This window comes from Salmo salar, chromosome ssa11 (genome assembly GCF_905237065.1).
Source record: "Salmo salar chromosome ssa11, Ssal_v3.1, whole genome shotgun sequence".
NCBI classification, from domain to species: domain Eukaryota; kingdom Metazoa; phylum Chordata; class Actinopteri; order Salmoniformes; family Salmonidae; genus Salmo; species Salmo salar.
Genome location: NC_059452.1, coordinates 20,030,625 through 20,046,847, shown reverse-complemented (window position 1 = coordinate 20,046,847; position 16,223 = coordinate 20,030,625). Strand labels below are relative to the sequence as shown.

At 43.9% G+C, this 16,223-nt stretch overlaps 1 protein-coding gene across 9 annotated transcripts; it reads right to left on the bottom strand.

Annotated features, from left to right (window-relative positions):
• Nucleotides 1-2,054: 2,054 nt before the first annotated feature.
• LOC106587332 (zinc finger protein 821) lies at nucleotides 2,055-16,219 on the bottom strand. Of its 9 annotated transcripts, none has more exons than XM_014175630.2 (6): nucleotides 16,087-16,219; nucleotides 6,082-6,201; nucleotides 5,863-5,986; nucleotides 5,003-5,101; nucleotides 4,307-4,473; nucleotides 2,055-3,945 (listed from the first exon to the last, which is right to left on the bottom strand). In XM_014175630.2, the coding sequence occupies exons 2-6, from the start codon at nucleotides 6,117-6,119 to the stop codon at nucleotides 3,036-3,038; spliced, it is 1,338 nt and encodes a 445-aa protein (XP_014031105.1). In that variant the 5' UTR covers nucleotides 6,120-6,201; nucleotides 16,087-16,219; the 3' UTR covers nucleotides 2,055-3,035. The 9 variants fall into 9 exon arrangements, with proteins under 9 accessions (XP_014031105.1, XP_014031102.1, XP_014031103.1 ...); XM_014175627.2 differs by having other exon boundaries at nucleotides 5,863-5,963; XM_014175628.2 differs by having other exon boundaries at nucleotides 16,067-16,215.
• Nucleotides 16,220-16,223: the final 4 nt, after the last annotated feature.

Sequence of the window (16,223 nt, the reverse complement as noted above, 5' to 3'; positions counted from 1 at the left end):
CATGGCAAAATGTGTACTTTCATCTATTATATACACCAACAAACAAAATATCCCCAAATTTTTTTTTTTTTACAAAATATATATATATATTCACATCATGTTGCATAAATATCAATTGGAATGAGGTCAATGAAACCGAAGACCAGAGATCTCTCCCAACTGGTCGAGGGTCAACAGGTTTAATAACGAGTCTAGAACATGCTCATTGGAGAGTGGAACTCTGCAAAGTGAGATCACTTGAAAAATGCAGAGATTAGTCATTTAAAATATAGCATTTACCCTGACACATGAGCATTTTTAAATACGTTGGCTGGGTGAGGAAGGAAATATGACCATTTGGGGCATTTAGAAAAATGCTAGTAAATTAGCATTCTCAGTTCACATGTTGAGTCCTAAATGTCCTAGAGGTAACTAACATGTACAGAACAGTAACAGCAGCAAAGATTGGGGTTTGATGAGCCAAAAATGTCAATGCAACAGAAGATGCATAAAGTAAAAAGGAAATTATTACCAACTACTTGGCAAAGGTTATGGAGTGTTGCGAAGGTACGAGGGAAAAACACAGATTGAGGAAGGTCAATGTGACTAATAAAAGGCAAAGAGACCAACTGTATACTGCCACTACTGTCGAAGTCGGAAGTTTACATACACCTTAGCCAAATACTTTTAAACTCAGTTTTTCACAATTCCTGACATTTAATCCTAGTAAAAATTCCCTGTCTTATGTCAGTTAGGATCACCACTTTATTTTAAGAATGTGAAATGTCAGAATAATAGAGAATGATTTATTTCAGCTTTTATTTCTTTCATCACATTTCCAGTGGATCAGAAGTTTACATACACTCAATTAGTATTGCCTTTAACTTGGGTCAAATGTTTTGGGTAGCCTTCCACAAGCTTCCCACAATAACTTGGGTGAATTTTGGTCCATTCCTCCTGACAGAGCTGGTGTAACTGAGTCAGGTTTGTAGGCCTCCTTACTCGCACACGCTTTTTCAGTTCTGCCTGCAAATTTTCTATAGGATTGAGGTCAGGGCTTTGATGGCCACTCCAATACCTTGACTTTGTTGTCCTTAAGCCATTTTGCCACAACTTTGGAAATATGCTTGGGGTCATTGTCCATTTGGAAGACCCATTTGCGACCAAGCTTTAACTTCTTGACTGATGTCTTGAGATGCTGCTTCAATATATCCACATAATTTTCCTTCCTCATGATGCCATCTATTTTGTGAAGTGCACCAGTCCCTCCTGCAGCAAAGCACCCTCACAACATGATGCTGCCAGCCCTGTACTTCACGGTTGGGATGGTGTTCTTCGGCGTGCAAGCCTCCCCCTTTTTTCTTCATACATAATGATGGTCATTATGGCCAAACAGTTCCATTTTTGTTTCATCAGACCAGAGGACATTTCTCCAAAAAGTACGATCTTTGTCCCCATGTGCAGTTGCAAACCGTAGTCTGGCTTTTTTTATGGCAGTTTTGGAGCAGTGGCTTCTTCATTGCTGAGCGGCCTTTCAGGTTATGTCGATATAGGACTCGTTTACTGTGGATATAGATACTTTTGTACCCGTTTCCTCCAGCATCTTCACAAGGTCCTTTGCTATTGTTCTGGGATTGATTTGCGCATTTCGCAACAAAGTACGTTCATCTCTAGGAGACAAAGTGTCTCCTTCCTGAGCTGTTTGACGGCTGCGTGGTCCCATGGTGTTTAAACTTGCGTACAATTTTTTTGTACAGATGAACGTGGTACCTTCAGGTGTTTGGAAATTGCTCCCAAGGATGACCCAAACTTGTGGAGGTCTACAATTTTTTTTCTTGTGGAGGTCTTGGCTGATTTCTTTTGATTTTCCCATGATGTCAAGCAAAGAGGCACTGAGTTTGAAGGTAGGCCTTGAAATACATCCACAGGTACACCTCCAATTGACTCAAATGATGTCAATTACCCTATCAGAAGCTTCTAAAGCCATGACATAATTTTCTGGAATTTTCAAAGCTGTTTAAAGACAGTCAACTTAGTGTCTGTAAACTTCTGACCCACTGGAATTGTGATACAGTGAATTATAAGTGAAATAATCTTTCTGTAAACAACTGTTGGAAAAATTACTTGTCATGCACAAAGCAGATGTCCTAACCGACTTGCCAAAACTATAGGTTTGACTCCAACCTAAGTCTATGTAAACTTCCGACTTCAACTGTATATTGAGTTGAAGAGAACATGCTGGAATGAAGGAGAATGTTGCTCAAAACAGGGCTCATTAAATAGTACAGAATATTCTGAGCATAGCGGATAGAATTGTGATGTATAGAACAGGCCCGTTTTCTATCGTTCCCGTTTTATACCGTACATTTCTGACTGTCTTTCTGAACGTTCTGTCCTGTTGAATATTCCCCCAGTGAGCTGTGAATACATCCTAAAGATATAAACAAACCCTCAAACTAAGGAAACATTCTCTTCTGTAGTGTACGTGTAAAGAAGCTTGGAGTCAGAACGTAGACCACAGAGGGCTCAGCCTCGGCCCTTACTGAGGTAGTTGATTGGGTGGATATGAGCTAGCCAGAGCAGAGACCCATGTTGGCAGCGTGAGACAGAGAGAGTTGTAGCTACTGGTAAACTCCAGCGACTGGGCTAGCAGAAGGGACCAGAGGTGAGGGAAAGAGCTATGGGCTACGTGACTCACTTCCACCACTGAAGGTCCATGTGCAAAAGATGGAAGGGTGTAACTGCTCCCGTCACAATGGGCTGCTAAGTCAAAGTCTGCTAGCCCGCAGAACAGAAAATCTCTTGACAACATGCTTTATCAATATCATTAAGTGAAACATTCTTGACCCTGCTCTTATTTCCTGCTAGTCTGTAATAAATTAATGTTATTTGTTGACACAGGAGTTTGGGTATCAAGTCGTTGGACACAGAAGCTGCTGGAATTTCAACCAGCATGGAATGGTTCCATCTGTGACCATGGCAACCCATAGGCGTAGTGGAGTAAGTCATTGTAACTGTTAGTGGTCCAGTGTGCTGCCCCCAGTGACCTGGTCCTGCTAGGGCAGCTTCATGAAGAGGCCGTTGTCTAGAGAGGGGACAGGCATGGGGCAGGGGAACTGGAACAGGCTCATGTCTGCCGTCAGGGCGGCCATAGCAGCTGGGTCATGCTCTATCTGACCTCTCAGGGAGGGGTCGATCTTCTCCAGCCGCCGTTTCAGTCTCTTGGCCTCTCTCTCACGGATCAGCCTGGCCTGCCTCTTATCTGGCGTCTCGTTGGCCCTCTTCATCCGCATGGCCTCCCTGTCGCGCAGAAGCCTCCGTGTCCGTTGCTCCTCTGTCTCCTGCAGCCTCTGCATCCGCTTGGCTTCGCGGTCCCGCAGCCTTCGCAGCTCCCGCTCCTCGGGCGACTCGTGCTCCCGCTTGGTCTTCTTGGCGGAGCGCTCGCGCTCTAGACGGTGCATGCGTGCCTCCACCGGCTCGTTCTTCCTGCGCATGGCCCACTTCCTCATGGGAGACTGGGCGTCCACCAGCTGCTGGTAGGCCACACAGCTGTTGCACACCAGCAGCACTCCGGCCGGGTGCACAGGCATGGGGCTCAGGATGTCTGGCAGCAGGGGTAGGCCTGGTGAGGGGCTGAGGGTGTCAGGGAAGGAGGGGGGCGAAGAGAGGAGGCTGTGGTGCAGCGAGGGGAGTGGGTGGCTTGGGAGGAGTCCGGGACCTTGGCCATGGTTGTGTCCTTGGTTGTGGCCGGGGTTGTATCCCGGGCCGTGGTTGTGTCCCGGGATGTGGCCTGTGCCTTGGTTTGGGCCGTGTCCTTGGTTGTGGCCGGGCCCGTGGCCGTGTCCCAGGCCATGACCAGGGTTGCCCATGGGGCTGCCAGAGAGAGACCGGGACATGGAACAGTTCTCATCGCCGCTGCTGCATTCCATACTGCTGCCTGTGTTCAGGACCTCTCTGAGCTTCTCCCTGTGTAGGGGGGCAGAGACGTGAGTAGTTACAGGACACAGCTGTTACAGGCTAGCTCAGACAGACAGCCTAACTCTCTAAACTCTGTAGATAACCCATGTCATTGTGTCTGTGAAAGGCTGAAGCACTAAACTAGGGTATAGGGCTGAAATGAGGTAGTAGTGGTGCAGGTCCCGTGTGGCTCAGTTGGTAGAGCATGGTGTTTGCAACACCAGGGTTGTGGGTTTGATTCCCACGGGGGACCAGTACGGGGGGGGGAAAAAAATTATGAAATGTATGCACTCACTGTAAGTCGCTCTGGATAAGAGCGTCTGCTAAAATGACAAAAAAAATAAAAAAACTAAAATGAGGAGGCACAGACCTATTGAAGTTGTTGGTGTCGGTGAAGCGTGTCCCACACACAGCACAGTTGGAGAGGCGGTCCTCAGAGTGGATGAGAAGGTGGCGCCCCAGGGAGCCTGGCGAGCTGAGCGCGCGCCCACACACTGGGCACACGTAGTTCTTACTGCTGCCCATCAACGATGTGTGCTGCTCCACAGAGAGACACAGGGGGGGAGAGAGATGGGGATTTATAGTCATTTAATTAGGTAGACCACAATCGTTTTCTTTGTCAGTGTGTTCTATAAGCAACATAAAAAAAGTGAGGGCAAACCCCAACAGTGCATATCTAAAAATACACATATCTACAATTGTGGCATAAACATATGTGGTTAACACTACACCATCATGTGAGAAAGTACACAATTGGAAGGAGAAGGAAGTGGTTGCTGGTAAATGTTTCATTCTAGCTCAGTTACAAGATACTGGCATAACGTAAAACAGGATGAAACATCCAAACCTTAGGTTTGACACATAACCCAGCAACTGATCACATGACTGGATCATAATTATCCTTCCCTCTTTAGTGTAGTGATGACAGTATCTCCTAGGAGGTTTAAATGTGATTATCTACCCCAGCACATTATCCCCCTGATCCAACCTCTGAAGCTAAGGAGGCTTTGGCCCCGTCTGAATACTCGGTGCCATGGTGGGCTGTCTGGTACTGTACTGTCCTCACCTGGTAGACGTGTGTGATGAGCTGCTCGGGGCTGCTGAACTCCAGCGTGCACAGAGGACACACACAGCTGTTCATCAGGTCGGCCCCCTCCTCGCCCTCCTGAGAAACAGAGGCATCAGTACTACTGTACACTCAGATACTGTGGATACTATGTAGAGCAACCATACAGATCTGTTTCATCAGTAATATGTATGCTAATGATTGTGTAATAATACAGTAAGTTATGTAATGGTGGTTCTGCCTACACTGAGAATGTAGGGCAAATATTAGAAGAGGATTTCATGTGTACATCTAAAGGGTGGATATGCTCATCCTCTCTACAGTACCTCTATGGCTGGTCCTGGGAGCAAGAATCCTGAATGGTAGGTCATAAGGTTGTGTGTGTGTGGTTGTGGTGTTGGGTGGGTTGAGGGTGAGAGAGAGAATTACCCTCAGGCCCACGGTGACTCATTGACTGTCACTATGACACACTGTATGACTCTGCCATGGTTGTGAATCACACCACACAACCTGAGATGCTTCGGTTTCTGGGGTCTGAAGGTGTGAGGATATTCTGTAATCGCCAGTTTACAATTGACTAACGCAATTTATTCAGACGTATTCTTGTGCTGCATCTCTCTTTTTGTAGGATTATTGAATAACATAATTCTGGAAATGGACAGTGCGGGGTGGGGCAATAACCTTTCTACATAAGTCTAGAGGGCCAGATGACCCTGAGATCTGTAGAACACTATCAAATCAGGAAGGAAATGCATGTGTGAATCAGCAACCAGGCAGGCCCGCACTCAGTGGACACACATGATAACAGTACTAGGAGGAGAGAACACCCCTCCATGGCTAACCCTGACAGGGACACTCACTTCTTTAACTCCCCTGTGGTGTGTTCTTTTGGTGGAGGTCATGTGGTCATCAGCTGAGGTGTTGGAGGATGAGTCGTGGTTGTCCAGGTCGCTATCACTGTCTTCTATGGAGGCAAACACAGCCCTATCAATATAGACAACAGAACACAGAGCTAGTCATATTCTCTCACGACACCCCCTACAGAGAGTATATCACATTACGGTCAGGGAAATGCCTACCTGAAATGCTGTCCTGTTGGGAATTGTTGCTGTGGCATTCACTGTCCTCAATGAAATCGTCCCTGCCATCCATGTTAATAGTGTGGAGGGAGCCTGCAAAGCCGGTGCTGTGGAAGGGCCCTGTGAACAGTCACAGGGAGATGATAAGACCATCAGAGGGAGGGGTGGCCCAATTTAACTCTAGGCAAATCCATCTGATTTTCAAACACTTAAAACACAGAAGCCAAATGCGGAAACTATGGATACAACTTCCTTATAATTCATATGCTCGCCACTAGAAATCCCTGCATTAGCATGTTTCTTTTCGCTGATAAATCCTGAAAAATACACCATATTACTGGCCTGCTAATGTGCCTGGACCTTGTAGACTAACAGCTGAGAAAAAACCCAGAACTGATCCAAATGGTTGCCCAATCAGGCAGGCTACATGCAGTAATTTCTAAATGAACATTTAAAAACACTAGGCTTTTGAGCGTTATTCAAATGACTTAGGCTACTCACTGTAGTTTACACCCAAGACTAGAGTTTTGTACTCAACTGAAAACAATAACATTCTTCATTACATTGGGTTGTAGCCTAGGTAGGATACATTTCTTGTCCCTAAAAAACTGAAAGAATAGGGTAGGTTTTCCAGCTGGTACCAGGGGACTGGGAGGGAGAGGACTCAGCACAGCCTCAGGAGCACACGGTGTAGGCTACCTATGATTTCCTGATCTGATAAACTTATTTTTCCTTTCGTAAAGTGACTGGATATATTCACTGCCGTATTAAGCCTAACATTGAGCTTATGAATTATGAGCTAATATGCATATGTTTCTAATTTAGGAGATCTACATCCCAAACCTGTCTGTCTGTCGCGCAATTACGCACCTAGGGTCTCTTCCTATTAAATATCGTGGAGTCCCAGAAAAAGCCAGACTACAAAAGCTTGCTGGACACTTATTTTCTTTAGCCTACTAAATGAGCCTATTAGAGGAGAGTTACCTGCTGAATGTAAAATAGGCTACAGCATTAAGAACAGGCAGGGAGTTGGAAAGGAGAAGCCCATATGTTCCTATGGTAGGCCCATCTTAACACTGGGCTACATCCTGACAGAACACATGAGTGGCCTGCTTATGTATCTTTCTGGACCTTCTAAACTGTTGAGAATAGTCCCAAACTGATCCAAATGGCTACAAAAATCAGGCCTAGGCTGTAGGCATATGCAGTTTATTTTTTATTTTTTTACAAAATAGGACGAGGTTATTCAAATTAGCCTACATAACAGGGACAATAATTGTGTACTCAATTGATAACAGTAAAACTTTTCTTGCACTGACTGGTAAATATTGAGCTTCTTACTTCGGCTACACATTACTAGCCTCTCTTCCAGCTGTTCTCATTCACAACAGGCTATAGCAGGGGTAGACAACACTGGTCCTGGAGTGCTGCAGGCACTTCATGTTTATTATTTAATCGACCTGGAGGATTAGGTGTGTTGAATTTAGTCAATCATTGAACTGATCAATTAGCTCAGTTGGTCAGGTGTGGTGCCTAGTTGGAACAGAATCCTGCAGTACCTGCGGATTGTTGAGGAGAGAAAGTGCATTGGTGTGATCACTTTTGGCCGGTTATTATGATAACACTGATGCATTGCAAATAGTTGCACAGGACAGAGAGATGAGCAGTGAAAAATAAGACCCAAAGAAATTGACAACCATTAGAAAAATGGAAATCACTTGCAAACCCCTTGAGCAAAGAGGCAATGACATGCTGTAATAGATGTGCAGGCAATTTGTTGTTGAATTGCTACATTTAAATACAGTAGGAGTTACTATATTGTTTTACATTAGGCCTACATTGACGTATTATTTGCAGTCGTCACTGACAATGAACAGACCCTGAAAGTACCGAATGGTCTGAACCAGTATCTCTGTGTTAGAGAACTCATAGTCACCTCATTAGGCAGCGTGCAGTAGGATGCATTGATCTGTTCACTGACCAGGTGTAGGACTTCAGAACAATAAACGTTCCTCTAGTGTGGATGCTCACCATGTGTTATAGTTATGTAGCCTATAGTTTCTCATTATAGTTATGGGCTTGGTGCCTGGCCCTTAACTCTGACAACACAACTAACGTTATTATCACAACAGAACTAGCCTAGTAGGTCTCGCTAACAGAGAACTTGAATGAAATAAATGTAAACTTACGCTTATATACTCGTTTACTTGACTTTTAAACTGAATCCAAATAATTGACTCTGGCTAATTTGCCACCGGCGAGCTGCAGTAGAGAAGTAAAGTCGAATCCATCACTTCCGTTGTTTGGCTGTGCCCATAGCAACGTTTTAAAAATAAGGCTGGATACGATGGGTAAATGTGACCACTACATGTCGACTTTCTTCGTTTTTTTTATGTTCTTGAAACGCAACACACACAGACGCAAACAGGACGCAAATGAACATCTTAAAAGGCATCGGTAGATGTAAATTAATACACAAATAAGAATAGAATTGTATATCTTAAATGACAGCGTTTGGGAATTTGGTCATATAACCTTGAAGCCCATTCAAAAACCAGAAGATCGAGGAACCAAGGCAAAATGGGTGGTCACTTTCCATCATATTCTTGATTGAGGCTATGCTCAATGACATAGAAAAAAATGATTTTTATTAATTTGATATAGAGTCAGGTGTGTATAATATATTGTGTATGATATATTACAAGACAATGCAGGAAAATACAGCCAGTAGACAAAGCCTTGAGGTAAAACGTGCTAGGCATAGGAATGACAGCCCTGGAACAGAAGATTGACAGGTCAGTAGTGCAAGGATGAGCGTGATCATGAAGTCAGGGGAAGACATTTCTAGAGCACAGACCTGTAATATTTAACATGGAGGGCATACCAAACACCAGAGAGCCTGGTGTGTAGCCTGTACTTCAGTTACCTGGTGTAGGTGCTGACTAGCCACAAAAATCCAAGCAATCACACATTGTCTACTGAAGAAAGTGCTTCAGATTAGAATAGCAAGCCTATCCAGCATTAAAGGAGCCGTAGCTACACACATAAACCCAGCATAGCTGCTATAATACACTAGTACAAGACGGTTATAGAAACACAACAGAATACATTAAAGAATTAAACCTTAAAACAATCATTCACCTAGCCTATATGCAGTTGACAAGGATGCTTTCATATTCACTGACATGCCAATATAATGCTGCATCAACACATCGCAGAAGCGCACGTTGACACATGCACACACACAACCAGACCCCCAATTTTCACAGAAGCAGAACGAACACACACACACGCTTATCCAGGCATGCTGCAGTCCCAGGGGGAAGCAGCCTGCACTCCTTTCCAGTAGCAGCCTGCAAGGCAGTGTTTCTCCCTCTCTCAGTACCACCCACACACTGCACAGCCTGGCTCACCCTCTGTCCTCCCTGCTCATACGCAGCTCTGACTGTTCTATATCCATACCAGCAGCTCTGAGGGGGAGGCCAATGCCTCATACCAACGGAGCCCATATGTGTCTGCTTAAACCCCTCACATGGCGCTCAGCATTTTACAGCATCTCTGCTCATTGCATTCGTATCCCATTTCCCCTCCGATCTACACCCAAGCTTGACACGGTTGGGATGGGAGCACAGGACCTCTCCAGTTGTTAGTGACAGTACACTCATTCCTGAGGACCTCTCCTGTCATCAGTATCAAAACAGGATCAGTATAAATTAATGGGAGATTTCATTTATCATTTTTATATATCTCGAAGGTAAAAATATATATTTAAACTGCAACAGTTTAGGTTCCATAGCCCTCCAGTTATCACCCTCTGCTTCTGAATGCAATGAATTCCCCCCCCCCCTCCCTTCCTGTCCAGTCTTTCCATTCAGTGTGATGGAAGGAAAATCTTTCATCCAGTTACCCGAGGCTGGCAGAGGTAATTACAGTAACACACCACTGAGGATCATGGTCTGTGTGTGAGAGGGTTGAGGAATATTCTTCAAGTATCATTTTTTTTTTTACTCCCCTCTAATCTTCACAGGGTTGTCATTCCTGCATTAACTTTTTAGCGGAGTATATAGGATGTGAAAATAGTTTGGAAACAATCTCCATAGTGATCCAGGCACTCATTAGCATTGGTAGAGTGGGTCTGAGTGTTGAACTATGAACTGCTACAACAGACTGGCTCCACGGCACACAGCCAATGATTGATGTGAGAGCTACCCATCCCCCACTGCTAGGGTCTGTCTGTACATCTGTCTCTCTTCTCCCTCCCTCCCCATGTCTCTGCCACTCTGATGTTATCTCTGAGTGCGTGTCTGTAGGCAGGAGGTGACGCAGTGTCTGACCGAATCCAGACAAAGACAAACTCATCAGCCAACAGACACAGAGGGAGAGAGGAGGAAGGGGGGACAAAACAAAACAGACAAAAGAGAGAATGCCAAAACTCTACTCAAACACTAAGCAATGGGGCTCCTGTTGAATTCAAGCTCCCCTCTTTTTTACCCACCCTCTGCTTCAACACACACAGTCACACAATACTGTCTGAGTCTCCAGGAAGTGCTGGGGCCCCTGCCTTCCATCTGTGTTCAGGCACTGTGGTGTTCAGGACCATGGGAATGGTGAAACACAGACATCAGCTAATCCCAGACTCCCAGATCATTTCTCACTTCACCTAATTGACAGCCTGGTATTTAATTAAGGCAAGGAGGACACCGCCATCACCCCTTTCTCCAGAATCCCTCCCTCTCCACTCTGCTCTCAGACAATTAACACAAAATGACCCATCTGTATGGCTTCCTCAAGTATGTGTGTTGTGAAGATGATACATTATAGATCCACAATGAAGACTATTCTGATACAACCTGAACGCATGCTATCAGAACAGACCTGTTTATAGTCACCAACCCTTTCAGGGCTAATGAGACTTCTAACAGAGCTGCTATGCTTTCCCTCTACCCCAGCCATGATTGGCTCAGACAGGCCATCTGATTAGTTTCCCCATGCTGGTAATGTCTGTGCTCTACAGAGGGACATTTCACATCAGTTCACGACACACACACACACACACACACACACACACACACACACACACACACACACACACACACACCACTTTTAAGGATTATAATATTGTTTAATTCGATGGTGGGTTAAGAAAATGGCCGATTATCATTTTATAAACTATGTGGTATGTGGGTGTGAATTTGTCTTGGACCAACTGTATGTGGTCATAGGAAAGTGCTAAGGTCTGGTTCATTCTGAGGGTAATAAAAAAAACAGTTGTTATTTCATAACTATCAGTCAGAAGTAGTATGTGAAGCTTGTAGACATCACTGTAGAAGCCCCCCAAAAAACACTTTAGGATTGATAATGCGTGTTGTTTTACTATACTGTGTTTGAACAGCAGAGTTCTATGGACCAATAAGTCTAGAAACACACAATGCATCCTTACTGTGTTACTGTTTCCTGTGACAGATGATGTTATTAGCATATAGGGATTATTGAGGCCATTAGAGCAATACGTATTTCAACACCATATTTAAACAAACTACACTCGCCTGCCTACCTACAGCACCCGATGTCACAGGAAGGCCAAAAATATCATCAAGGACAACAACCACCCGAGCCACTGCCTGTTCACCCCACTATCATCCAGAAGGCGAGGTCAGTATAGGTGCATCAAAGCTGGGACCGAGAGAATGAAAAACAGCTTCTATCTCAAGACCATCAGACTGTTAAACAGCCACCACTAACATAGAGGCTGCTGCCAACATACTGACTCAAATCTCTGGCCACTTGAATAAATGGACTTAATAAATGTATCACTAGTCACTTTAAATAACACACCTTGAATAATGTTATCCTACATTACTCATATGTATATACTGTATTCTATACCATCTACTGCATCTTGCCTATGCCGCACGGCCATCGCTCAGCCATATATTTATATGTACATATTCGTATTCATACCTTTACATTTGTGCGTATAAGGTAGTTGTGAATTTGTTAGATTACTTGTTAGATGTTACTGCATTGTCGGAACTAGAAGCACAAGCATTTCACTACACTCGCATTAACATCTGCTTACCATGTGTATGTAACCAATAAAATGTTATTTTATTTTGAAAAGGACCCTAAAGGCTACATGGTCACCTCACTGTATCGTTGGGTTCGATCCCCTTGGGTGGACTTATGCGTCCTCAGGCATCCAGTAGCTTACACTGTGAAGGATCATCAGGCCAATACATCATGCTCTCAGTTTGACCTTTTAGCATGCATAAGAAAAGGACATCATCATCATCACCACCATCAGTAGAAATGTTTGTCAGGCAACTACACAGCTACCAAACCTGTGGTACCTAGCCTATACCAGCTCTGGAGTAGTCTCCCATTGGAATTGGAGGAATGTTGCTTGCAGATAGCCAAAGTAGCTAAAGTAGTCAGTGACACTGAAAAAACACCCTCCCCTAAGCTGGTGACTATGACAGAGACAACAGCACTCATGGAACAGAAACTTAAAAATAGAGAAATAAAACGTGTTTTAGTGCAATGCCAGTAGTATGACCGACATTGCTTTTCTCCACTGGTTCTCTATCTGAATCTGAGACTTCAATGTGGAGAGCTTATCCAGAGAAACAGAAAGTACACTCAAAGCAAAAACATGTTGTACCTAGTTTAAAACTGACATACGAGAGACAACATCTTAAATGGATTCTGAGACCAATAAGGGTGAAATCTGTCCTACTCTCAAGACTAACATTGACATTGGTAGGCTATATCATACTCTCAAAACAAGAATTGAAAACAGGGACCAGCATGCCACAGCAGGTTTTCATGCTGTCTCAAACAAAGAATCTTAAAAACCACCAACATAAGCGCCGGTAAACACATGGAAATAACTATCTGAATAGTTTCCCTCAGAGAAAACGACCTGCGCATGCAATTGTGAGGTTGTCATCTCCATACAAATATCATAGTATTAGTTATTAGTAGCCTAATAATGGTTAATGATAATTTGTTTGGTTCAAAGATAGACAGTCGTCAGTGTCACGCGCGTTGATTCAATGGATCATCAAAATTATTAAAATATTGCCGTCGCTCCACATAGGTTGAACTAAAACATTGTATCAGGCGCTTGTATCAACGATGGTGATTGACACATTGTCTTGCGGTTCACAATTGCAACGGTGGCGAAAACAATCGTCTAGTTAGATGGATGGAAATGATCCTCCTCACTACTTTTCAACAAGTAAAAATGGCATTTACAATATCTGAGATACCTACAATTAACTTTGAAGGGGTTGTTCTGTTTTCGCCTGGACATATTATCCCCCACTCCCGGTTGGAAAAAAATCGAATCTCCTCCTAGCCCAGACAGATTTGAAGATTCCCTATGCAATCCAGCTGTATTCCGTAAAGGGACTCCCTTCCGGGAGTACAACAATAACACTTAAATTATTTTAAATAAATAAAATACCCGATGATCAAAATGGTTTGCCAGGCAGAGACGAACACAGCTTACACCATTGGTGAGAGTCGGGGTCATTTAAATGAATACAAAACAAATAGCCTAAATAAATAAAAAATAAATAAAAGCACAAATGGCTTGGTTACAATCTGATTCACTTAAATTTAAAGCACTCTCCAGTCGATCTAGATCTTTTTTTCAAATGATAGAAACTGCGATAGGGTCCTATCCAACTCGGCCTGAGATGTTATTTGCTCAGCAGCCCTGAGCAGCTCCGTTGCTGTCCCTTTGCCAATGCACTGCAGCGATACATAGGCACAGCTTCTTCTTCTTCATCGGTTATAATGAAGTTCGCACATTTTGTTTGCGCATGCCGCCATCTACTGTGCGGTAGTGCGTGGTCGATCATGTACATTTTTGTAATACAAAAAAAAAAATGAACCACCAACTAACCCTACACCCATCTAATTTTTTTTAATTTTTTTTAATTTTTTTTTAATCACCACCCCATTCCACTACTTTGACCCTAACTGATCCAACACCAGGCCAACGGCCTGGGAGGACAGGACTCTCGTTCAACACACCTTTCATAGTAAAACCTTCCACACCCAAGTACTGCCACCACAACGTCTACTTTCTGTGATTTACATTCCATTTCTGCAGTACAATTTAAAACCATGGCAATGAATGCTAAGAAGCCAACCTTACTGAAGCACAAATTCAAATCACTCTGTCTATCCGTTCACCACGCTCATGCCGCAGTACTGCTTGCAGAACACGCACTGATGGCCTTTTTCCAATACCCATCTTCTGTTCCTTTGCCCAATTTAGTAGTCTGGCTATCTCCGGCCTCTCCATGCTCCCAAAATGTGCCACAATCGTCAGCCAGGTCTCCTCGTCATCCATCTTAGCAAACAATCTCGGACTGCCTCCCTGACCTTGGTATGGTCTTGATTTTCATACCACAGGTACAGCTGATATCTATGTTCACAAAATGTGCACCGCATTATGGGATGTTCAAAACATTTAAGGGTAGATAACCTGTGATGACATAGGAGCAGTGGACTACTGTCAACAATACATACAATAAAACATTGAGCCTACTTCTTTCTCTCCTCATTTTGTATATCATATTTTAATATTACATATTTTTTAAGGATTTTAGGCTGCATGTTAGGTGATTTTAAAACACACTGACGATTTTAATATTGTGAATTTGAAATAGGCCTATATTCACAAAGCCCCCCAAAAGTAACACAATTTACACCAACTGATTCAATGACAGGGTTGCAAAATTCAGTCTGCGCCATCTCCAACATTACGTGGCACGTCGTGCACTTCAGCCTCTACCAAGAGGTCTAGACCTTTATGGTACAGGTGGTACTGCACTCGAGTCACCCCATAACCACAGCATTGCTGGTTCAAAACCTGTTCCAGCTGTTTGCTCCGATTTTGGAGAAGGGAAGTCCCAACTGGCCGGGCTTGCAGCTGGGTGGTTTGCGACTGTCAAACACCTTAGCTGTTACACTAAGAGATCAGAATCTTAAGGTCGCTACACCCTACAACCTTCCTCGAATAGTCTGGCTCGCACTTCTCTAGTTGCCGTGCCTGCACCCTTGGGGCACAGGCGCAAATCGGGGCCATCCCATTTCTGACACCAGTGTAGCGAAGTCGGAGTGGTACCTGGGACCTTGCCATTAGGCCAAGAGATCCTAAACTATTTTGATGAGGTTGCTAGGTGTTGGGTTAGAGCACCTACACTACTGGTACCAGCAGTGGGAAACCCATGGTTTTTCTGGCCTTTGATGGAAGTTTTCCCCTGTTCACATTCTGGTTTGTGCATGGGATACTTTTCTGGAGAATATAGTGCCTCCAAGTATGGGAGTGTACTATTGCTTCTACCAAGATGTCTGGACCTCTATGGCACATGTAGTAAGTAGTGTGCTTGTTGGTCCGAACCTGGTGACGCTGGTTCAAACACCCCTCCAGTTGTTCTTATTCAATCTATGTACAGTATATTTTCAGATGGCAGAAAGAAATGTATACTTCCTTTTTTAAAAAGGAGAAAAAAGAAGCTACGATGAAGCCCATGTCCTGATTGAACTTAGTGCGGAATTGTCTGTAAAGTACACTAGATGGAGCCCACAAACCTCACAAATGTCATAACATTACAAGTTTGACGTCATCACTGACTGCCACGAGGTGAGCCGTGCGGACCGCAGCACGACGTTGATAGAAAATATTACTCATCCGCACATTTCGGACACATCTAAATACAACAAAATAAGATACAACAAATAGCTACCTAGCTAGGTAGAACACCAGCCAAGCAACATAATCATATTGTGGCGTGCTATAATACCAATACTCGAAGCGTGCATTAATATCTCTAAACGTCTCACAAGTGCAGCTAGAACGGCAGGCATATGCTACCTAATGGGTTATTTAGCTAGCTACTAGTAGCTATAGCATTATTGCAGTGGTAAAATAAACATGTTCGTATAACCAAAATGCTTACATACATACCAGCAACCCATGTTACTCACTCAAATATCACATAGCAGTGTCGAGGCTGGTGGATTTGCTAGCTAATTGAGAGTTATGCAAATAATTTGCACGCTCGCCTGTTTGAGGTCTTCGTTCCTTTCTCATTCCACAAACGTTGAAGTTTAGTTTTTTTCGG

What these genes read in the sequence shown, in the direction of transcription:
- LOC106587332 (XM_014175632.2), bottom strand. Translation starts at nt 13,396, where the DNA reads ATGTCCAGGCGAAAACAGAACAACCCCTTCAAAGTTAATT. An exon ending in ACCACAGGGGAGTTAAAGAA is followed by an intron (nt 5,102 to 5,862) that starts GTGAGTGTCCCT and finishes TCTGTTTCTCAG; the next exon opens with GAGGGCGAGGAGGGGGCCGA. An exon ending in TCATCACACACGTCTACCAG is followed by an intron (nt 4,474 to 5,002) that starts GTGAGGACAGTA and finishes TCTGTGGAGCAG; the next exon opens with CACACATCGTTGATGGGCAG.